Genomic DNA, 9,850 nt, shown 5'->3' with positions numbered 1-9,850 from the left:
ATTTAGTCTCCACTGGATCTTCCTGTCATTATCACATTTTTGGAACATGGGCATCACTGGGTTGACCAGTATTTATTGCCCATCCCAAGTTGCCCTTGACAAGATAGTGGTAAGCTATCTTCTTGGATCTCTGCAGTCCTTAAGCTTTCCTTTATTGATCAGAGCATTGAGTATAGGAGCTGTACAGGACCTTGGTTAGGCCACGTTTGGAATATTGCCTGCAATTCTGGTCTTCTTCCTACCCAAATGACGTTGTGAAACTTGAAAGGGTTCAGAAAAGACTTACAAGGATGCTGCCAGAGCTGAAAAGGCTGGGGCTGTTTTCCCTGGAGTACGGAGTCTGAGAGGTGACTTTACAGAGGTTTATAAAATCATGAGGGGCACAGATAAGATAAATAGACAAGGTCTTTTCCTTGGGGTGGGGGAGCCCAGAACTAGAGGGTTTAGGGTGAGAGGGGAAAGCTATAAAAGGATCCTAAAATGCAATTTTTTCATACAGAGGGGAGTGCATATATGGAATGAGCTGCCGAAAGAAGTGGTGGAGGCTGGTACAATGACAACATTTTAAAGGCATCTGGGTGGGTACATGAATAAGAAGGATTTAGAGGGATATGGCCAAGTGCTGGCAAATGGGACTAGATTAGTTTAGGATATCTGGTCAGCATGAACGAGTTGGACCAAAGGGCCTGTTCCCGTGCTGTACATCTCCATAACTCTATGTTGACTCACAATGCTGTTAGAGGCAGTCAGAAATCACGCAACACCAGGTTACAGTCTAGCAGGTTTATTTGAAACCACAAGCTTTCAGAGCGTAGCCCCTTCATCAGGTGACCTGATGAAGGAGCTATGCTCTGAAAGCTATTGGACTATAAACTGGTGTTGTGTGATTTTTTATTTTGTCCAACCGAGTCCAACACAGGCACTTCCACTTAAAGGAGGAAATTCCAGGACTCCGGCCAGCAACACTGAAGGAACAGCAATATATTTCCAAGTCAGGATGATGAGTTGATAGGAGGGAAATTGCAGTGGTATTGTTCCTCTATATCTGTTGCCCTTTGTCCTTCTAGATGGAAGTGTTCATTTGGAAAGTGCTTTCTAAGGATTTTTTTGTGAATTTCAGCAATTCATCTTGTAGGTATCTGCTACTGAGTGATGGTGGTGAAGGGAGTGGGTGTTTGTGAATCTGGTGGCAATCAAGTTGGTTGCTTTGCCCTTGAGTGTTGCTGGATCTGCCTCCATCCAGGCAAATGGGACATATTCCATCACTCTCCAGACTTGTGGCTTGGGGAATTCAGGAGGTGAGTTACATGCTGCAGTATTCTACCCACTGACCTTCTGAGAAAGGGTCACTGGATCTGAAACGTTAACTCTGATTTCTCTCTTCAACTGCTGCCAGAGCCGTTGAGCTTTTCCAGCAATTTCTGTTTTTATTTCTGATTTTCAGCCTCCGCAGTTCTTTCGGTATTGTGTTGGGTCCCACTGAGGCCATTTGAGTGGGTGTCGTGGTAAGAGGTCGGGGGAGGTATAGTTGGAGGTGTCAGTGATTTTAGTCAGGCGTTCAGTTTAATTTGAACAGATCTTTAATCCTCTAACGTTTCTTGAATAACTATTAGCAGGAAATGAGTGGGAAAGCTCAGGAATCTCCTATCCTGGAGATGCTGTCGTGGATTGCCCAGTGAAATTTCCTTTTCGTTCTTTAAAGGGGTAAACCTCACTTCAGTTCTGTGCCTCTGTTAAATACGATTCTTCGAATGTCGACACCGCCATGAATTTGATCCTTAGTTTTTGTTTTAATTCTGGATGGTATTTCTGAAACAATACCTACTAGATTTCCCACGGAACAGTCAGTTCGGCTTATCAGTTCTGTTGGGATCATTAAAACTATCTACGTGGTTGTAATGATCCACACTACATTGGGGGGAAAAGCAATCGGATCATTTCTTTATTTAAACATATGGGTTAAGTTTATTATCTATTAATTTCATTTCAGAATCTACTGAGTAATGGTCACAAATTATCCAATCCTCCTTATGATGGATTGACCGGAATTAAGTTCTCTATTCTACAGTTCCCTGTTGGATATGTTCTATTTATTACGGCATAAAACCCTATATAAAAACAGACTGCAGAATCAACAGAAGACAGCCGGTAATAAAAATCCTGAGATTGAACCCAGTATGAAGTCAGTGTAATGTACATCCCAGACTGACCGCTAGATTGCGCTGATGGAGTGCCTTTATTTTAACGGCACACTGCCCTGACTCGATTCGGATTAAATATTCCAAATCCCCGCATACTTGCCTTCAACCTCAGCTCTTTGGGAGTGTGGGATGGGGCAGGGATTGTTATACAGTCAAGCAAGTAGTTGATGGTGAGCACCTGTCATTGACGAGTTAACCCTTTGACAGGGCAAACTGTCAGGCTGCAGAAGTTCGCCAAGATTTCAAGCAACGTGTTACAAGCAGGAACAACTCCCTCGAGATGGGTGACCATTCGGCCGGATAAACAGCGCCTATCTTTGAACGTTGGACGTTCAATCGACGTTAAAGTTGAGAAATACATAGGTTTGCAAACTGAAAGTGCCCTTGACTGAGGATGTATTTCATGGCACGTTGTTCCCCATCACCATGGACTGGAGCAGGAGCCAACAGCTTCATTCTCGGTCAAAATTAAATCTGATAAAGTGGACAGTTCCAGAGGAAAGGTGTGGGTCTGGGATAGGCACTGCATCTCATTAAAAATAAAAATCACGAGTGTGTAATCAATCTGAGGCCGGGAATATTGTGTGGCTTTAATCTGATCAGTCTGGGAATTATAGAACCATGGGTTAGCCAAATGGGGAAATGATGGCAATTTGAGCGATTGTCCTCCCCTCTCATTTCACTTTCTCGGTGCTGAGCTTAGTGTGGAGCCAGTACTTTTGCAGAAGAGATGATGCTGCAACTGCGTTCGGTTTAAAGCCCTTTCCTGATGGTCGGTAACATGCATCTATAACACAGAGGAGTGGCAGAGACTCGCCAGGCCGGGTTCAATTGCAGGGGTCATCAATCGGGGTGTCAGTGACAATGGGGAGCTGGACTGTAGTCCCATTCAGAGGCAATATCATTGCTGTGTGTGTGTGTGACTCTCTCTAGTTTCAGAATTACCACGTGGGCGTGTGTTAGAGCCACTGGAGCAAAACCGGGAATCAGCAACATTCCCAGGCTGCAAGGGGTCAGTCGGATTGCCAAATTCACCAGCAAAACCTGAGTCTGGGGCGAGGGAAGACTAAAACAAACAAGCAACATTTAAAAAAAAAACTAAAAAAACCTCTACACGCTCCGAGAAAATAAGAGTGCGGAGAGCCAAAAATGTGTTAACTAACTTGCTCCATCGCCGAGAGAGTGGTGAGGATCGAGAGAAAATAAAAACCCTGTGGGATTTTCAAATCTTCAGTCAGATTTAAGGCGGGAGCGTTTGTCAAATTGGAAGTGACGGTAAGACACGCGTTTCTCATTGAATCTTATTACTGTCCACGAAGGCTTACACTTCGCCAGAGAGCAAGGCATTCGGTGTTTCGTTTTGTGTTAAAAATCCCTTTCCCCTTCCTTGTCTCTGTGCAGGACCCGCTCCTTTTGCCCCTGTCCATCCCTAACACTGGATATATGCGAGAGCCGAGTGAGAGGCAGCACTTCAGAGAGAGCAAGCCAGGATGAGGTATCCCGTTCATCATCCGCTCCTTCTCGTTCTACTTCAATGCTTCCTTCACACGGTGAGTATTATTTACACGGTGCTTTTATTGAGAACTTTTCCTTTAAAAAAAAAACACCAAATCTGAGTGTGTGGGGCATTATTCATTAGTAACCGTTGGGCAGACAGCGCGCCGATCGATACTGTGGAAGTGGCGTTGGTGTGGAATCAGGTTCCTTTGGTACAGTGACTACAGCCCCCCCGTGCTCCCCTGGATGTGAGCGCCCCTCTTTTTTTTAATCCCCCTATTAATGTCAGGAGCTGGTTAATTCTCATGGAGAATGGGACGCAGCTCCAGGATGTCACCTGGCTGCGATTAGTAACTTGGCGTGAAATAGGCGAAAATGGGTCAGATTCTCTAAATGGCCACGTTTAGTGACTGCGAGGGTTTGCTGGAAGTTATTTTCAAATGGTGGGTACACTGTGGAGTGCAGTCCCAATAAATATTGGGTTTGTTTTGTCATGGGCTTCCCGGTTTTGGCAGCCTGACGATAATTATCTGGGAATATTGGTCCGCTCCTTCGAACTGCTTAAGTCGAACCTTCAGTGACTCGGATCTTCCAATCGGCGAAATGTGTTTTACTTTGTTCAAAGACACGGTCGCTGCTAATTCAGTAATGCAACTTGCGGAGATTAAGCACTCTACTTAAGCACTGGTTTCTGATGTTACAGCAAGGAGTTGATTGATTAGGTTTTGAGCAAGCTTATGTCAGAATCTAATCCGTTTTTGGATTGTGTCAGTGTTGTAATGTTTTCTACCCTGGTGCTTTATCACGGCAATGAATTACAGAGCTGCAGCCGAGAGATAAGGGATTCAGTGTTCCGTTCCGTGCCCTTCCATTCAATAAGCTAGCCTTTTGTTCCAATCTTCTCCACACCAAAGTTTCAAATCAAATTGCTTTAAATTGTGAGGAGACTTTTTACAGATAGTGAGGCATCACAGACCGAGGCAATCCTGGCTTTCAAATATTGTCTCCTGGATAATTTCCATGTGAGAAATAAATTACTTGCCGATTTCAACCACGTCCAGTCTTAGAATACGAGCATCCATCACTTTAATTCCAAGGCCAGACATTGTCAAGAGACCATCGAAAACAGCAGGTACACCGTTCCCATTGTCTAACTGGGAAACGACTTCCAGCGTTAGAAAAGGTCGAAGTTCCCGTAGAACTCATTAAATCCAAGGTGCCAGACCTCTTGCCACGTAAGCGTCTCCCAACCATTTGAATTTCTGAAGTGCGCAACATAACTTGCAGCTTTATGGTTTGAAGTTTCCATTTTCCAGGAGTCGTTTGTCCTTTCTAGTTATTTATTTATTGCGCATGGATTCATTAGTTAACGTACAAAAATCGCCTAACGATAATGCTTGCTTTCAGCTCAACGAGATGCTCGCCCGTGGTATATTCTCGGGACAGTTTATCCCGTCGTACAGATAAGGTTGCAGTGATGAATATGCTATTGCCCAGAACTGATGATGCTACAATATTCTAGCTGTTTTAGGCCTAATTAAATGCAACGTTTGAAATGCAAAACCTACAACAGTAGAGTTCTAAATGCGACCGATACATTGCCTGCCGCAGAGGAAGCCAACGGGGTTGGTGTTGTAAAGGTCTTTTTTGAGAACAGTCCAATATTTGTCTACCTGTTCCTTTAGACTAGTAAAGAAGTTGGTGAGGGATATGAAATTATGGAATTCTGACAGGGTCATATTTCATTGACTAAATTGACGATAATCTGACTGCGACTGATGGTTAAATTATACTTCAGCTCTACACTTTTCATGTTTTGAAAATATGTAACTATACAAACAATTTCAGAATTTCTGTACACCATCAAGGGGCTCATTTTCATTTCTCTTTATCAGTGCAAGCGCTAATTAGGCAGTGCCATCCATCCGCAGTCACTTGCAGGCAGATTTATCATGTTGCAGAAATAATTTCTTTCCCAGAGCATTCAAATGAATCTAAACTGCATGTTGGCCCAGAATCATGGTGCCCATTCATCAAACAGTACAGCTAGATGAGAAACTGGTTAATATGTTGTTGCGATGGCCTCCATATTTTCTACATACTAGTAACATCTTGCTTATTCCCACTTCAGACATTTTTCTGAAGCCAACACCCCATTTGGAATGTGATGCTATTGAAGGTGATATCTCATCATCACTGATGCCTTACTGAAGTGGGTGGTTGATGAGTGAATTTTGTATTGGGGAACTATTCAATCATAAGAAAATGAAAGTTGAACCCCAGTACTGCCATTCATGTGGCTTTCAGAGCACAGACTGTTTGGTGATCAGCAACCCCCAGATGCTATCTTACTGACAGTATTTCCTTGTCCTGCCCTCCATTCTGTCAATTAACAAGGCATGGAACTATTTTGGCATATTAGTGTCATCCCAAGTCACTTAATAAAGGACATGAGCAGAAGACCTTTCTGATCATATGGCTTTGTATTACACAGTTCATTTCCCCAAAGTGCATTTTCGGGAGGTAGACCATCTTTCTGCAGTAACAATTGCAAATAATAAGTCTTGAAAGATTGTCTACCTTTGTAAATATACTTGAACAATTATGTGCTTTAACTATTGATTTTTGATATAGATTGTGCTTTTGGGTATAAACTTCAGGCTCTATTTGTCAACCCAAGCTGCTATGAACAATCTCTCCAATTTCTCTGTTCTGTACTCAATTCCTGATAGGTCTGTTAGCAATTTATTTATATTGTGTAATGTATGGCTGTGGATTTATTTAGCATTGTGGAAATCTTTCATCCAATAATCTTTAGAACCTCAAAGCTGACGTGCTAAAATGATCATTTTGCAAGATTTAATATTTGAGAAACAGAATCAATTAATCCTAACATGTTGTGAGTGTACTATGTTGCGATCACACACAGAGTTTCATATGTGTGCGTACCAGAATATACTATTACATCAACTAAATAGCTATAATTCATCAGTTTAGTTTAGGAAACTTGGTCAGCATGGATGTGTTGGACTGAAGGGTCTGTTTCTGTGTTGTATAATTCTGTGACTTCACAATAAAATCAATAGTTTAACATATTTTGATCTAGTGATGAATTTCAAAAGTACTTTTGCAACCAAAATGTTTAATGAATAATTACAGATCGAAGGGTTCAGTTACTGAATCTAAGTCATTCATGAGAAATGAATGAAATACAGTACAAAAATGTTTACTTGTAATTTATTTGCATCTTGGAAAATGTAGGACCACAAAAAGGTGTACTGATTAAAATATGAATGCACTGATTTGTTCAACAGAAAAGTCTAAATGTGTGATCAACAGTCCTGAACAAATAATGTAATAAGGCACTCATTCACATGGAAAATTATGGAATGTTGCATTCATCTCAATATATTTCAGTCGCAAATTTGTAGTACCTTGCCTCTGGTCTTGGATCATGGAAAATGTATTTTAGGGATTATTTTTGAAATATATGGACAATAATACTCCTTTAATAATTCCAACAACAATGAACTGAGAAGATTTCTTGATATTCATAGGTTTTAGCACCCTGGGGACTATTTTCAGATGAGAAAAAAACCAACAGTGAAAATGGACCCTGGTGCACCAAAATCTAGATAATTGGATGTCTTTGAAGTAGTTCATTATCGATGTGTGGCATTTTACATTTTCTTAAAGGAATTTGCATGCAATTTGCATTGCTAGTTATTTGTTATCTGTTGACTTCACAGCAGCAGCTCTGATACAGAACAATGAGGCACTAAGACTGAGCGAAATGGAATATTTTTGTAATAGTTGCCAACCAATCAGAATCTTCCTTTAAGACTAGCTTTAAGCTAATTCTATGATAATTTTGGTCAGGAGCAATGATCATTTGTGCACAGTCTTGTATTGAAAATTGCCCCTATCTTTTGCATCTAACAGCATTTTGTATATCCTGAAGAAGGGCTTATGCCCGAAACGTCGATTCTCCAGCTCCTTAGATGTTGCCTGACCTGCTGCGCTTTTCCAGCAACACATTTTTCATCTTTATGGTCACTATTATTTTACACTATCAATAATCTAACAAGAAAAGGAGCAATCAGAAATGAAGAGTTTCAGAATTTTATTTAAACCAGAGTGATAATCAGTCAGGATCAACATTTTAATATCTACCTTTTCAATAAAACTGAAATATCTAAAAGTCCAATAACAAAATTAATATAATGGAGCTTGCTTGCAATTCATTTTGTGTTTTCTTAGAATTTATTTTGGCATTTACTGAGATAACACAGGCTGAGCTTTCTATTGCAGTTTTGAGATGTAGAAGAATAGCATTGCAGTAGCCTGTTTACATTCCTTTGTTTTCCACCAACATCGTACCACTTGAACAAAAGCATTGTCTTTGCATTATATTGCCTTAAAAATTGCACTCATTAATGAGCTAAGCAGGAATATTACAAAACAGTTTTTTTTAAGAGAGCAGGAGAATCCAGGTTGGTGTAGCTGCATTTTGAATCATTAAACAACAAGGGACTATGACTGACCTGTAAAATGCCAAATCAAATCAGGACATATGACTGATTCTTACAACAGTACCAATAAATTGGCTTTTCATTCCTGATTACACAAGCATTGAACCCTTCAGATAAATCTGTCAAATTTATGAAGGGTTCAATGCTTGTATAATGCTTAAACTCTCAACCATTCTTTAATGCAAGGCAGTAGGCTTGCTTTCATACGAATCCCACTTGTCTTTGACTGCATCGAAGTGTTTTTTTTCTGGTTGAAATCTAACCATATCTGATTATAAATATCATTGATTAGTAAAGGTAAAGCCACCATTGTTCCAATTGACCATTGGGCTGCTCTCATGTTAGAGCTGATTGTGAGAGTCACTACAATTCCAGTAAGGTGGCAGGATTGGGAAAACAGGATCTTCATAGTAACCTCAGCCAATGCGGGAAATGAACACATGCTGTTGGCATCATTCTACTTTACAAAACAGCCATCCAGCCAAGTGAGCTCAGAAATCTTCACCACTTTTATTTCTACATTTAAAGGACTCAGTAAAGAACATTTTCTTTTGTAATGTTTACCCGCTCATGATGTGATGATATTAAAATGTTCCCAAAAATCATTCTTGTATCACTAAGCCCAAGCTATTAATGCTAATAATATGTATTTTTCTTGGCTTTTGAACTGCTTCAGCATAGTATATATACAGATATATTTCTTTTTGACTACCTGCATGTTTGCAATAGAATTGTCTCTTTTCCCCACAACCTCCTACTCTAATCCTGGTGCTTCATGCTAGTTTCATGGTCACTTGTAATCCTCCAGATGAAGTTACAGTTGTTTGCGTGTAAAGTCAAGAGTGTCATCATATGTCAAACCGATTCATATCATTGATATCCACTTCCCAATTCAACATGGTTAGTGGATAACGATCAGGTATTGGAACATTGGCTAAATTTTCTTTCTGCTCCTTTTCTAACTTTGGGGACAAAAGTCATTCGTAGTGCTTCCATACATACTAAAGTTGAGACCATGTGTCAGCAAATATTAGGGGACATAGGTTTAAGGTGAGGTGGGAAGAAGTTTAAAGGAGATGCATAAGGCAAGTGTTATTTTTTTAAGAGGTAGGTGCCTGGAACTGGCTTTTGCCATGACTCTTATCCTATGTTTTATTTAAGAATGTGCAGACACCAATCACTAAGATAAAGAAAATGCCATGTGCTGACTTCCTGATGAAAACAACTTATAAATTGAAACACTTGCATAATTCAGCATCATCAAAATCAATGAAACTTTATAGTTTTATTAACAGTCTCATCAATTGGCAACTACTGAACTCTGTGATGGTGTAAATTGTGTTAAATAACAACGCAGCACATGAAAAGTGACAATTACTCAATAAATTTTGTTAACTTTCCAAATCTCAATGTCAACCCCTCCGTAGCTGGCTACAATAACATACCTGAACTGACGAGTTGTGAAAAGGAAGATAAAGAGCAGCACATCTCCACAAGTTAATGCTTAGTCATCAATTCTCACTAATTTGCAGTGAATCTTAATCAATTTGGTTTAAACCTGCAGTTTGTTTTGATGTAACCATATAAAATAAACATTGATCTGTGTGTTTAAATAATTTT

General features: G+C 40.1%; 1 protein-coding gene across 1 annotated transcript in view; it reads left to right on the top strand.

The window, feature by feature from the left end:
* The first annotated feature begins 3,179 nt into the window (after positions 1-3,179).
* The window catches only part of nxph2a (neurexophilin 2a), a 146,465-nt gene continuing 139,794 nt past the window's right edge, over positions 3,180-9,850 (top strand). Inside the window, exons 1-2 of the mRNA XM_043694085.2 lie at positions 3,180-3,476; positions 3,603-3,751. Coding sequence (XP_043550020.1) covers positions 3,692-3,751 — 60 coding nt within the window. The 5' untranslated portion in view covers positions 3,180-3,476; positions 3,603-3,691. The remainder of the gene's footprint in view (positions 3,477-3,602; positions 3,752-9,850) is intronic.

This window comes from Chiloscyllium plagiosum, unplaced genomic scaffold, assembly GCF_037043375.1.
Source record: "Chiloscyllium plagiosum isolate Xiang-an unplaced genomic scaffold, Cpla_swu_hap1 HiC_scaffold_7, whole genome shotgun sequence".
In the NCBI taxonomy this organism is placed as follows: Eukaryota; Metazoa; Chordata; class Chondrichthyes; order Orectolobiformes; family Hemiscylliidae; genus Chiloscyllium; species Chiloscyllium plagiosum.
This window is presented reverse-complemented; position numbering and strand designations above follow the sequence as displayed.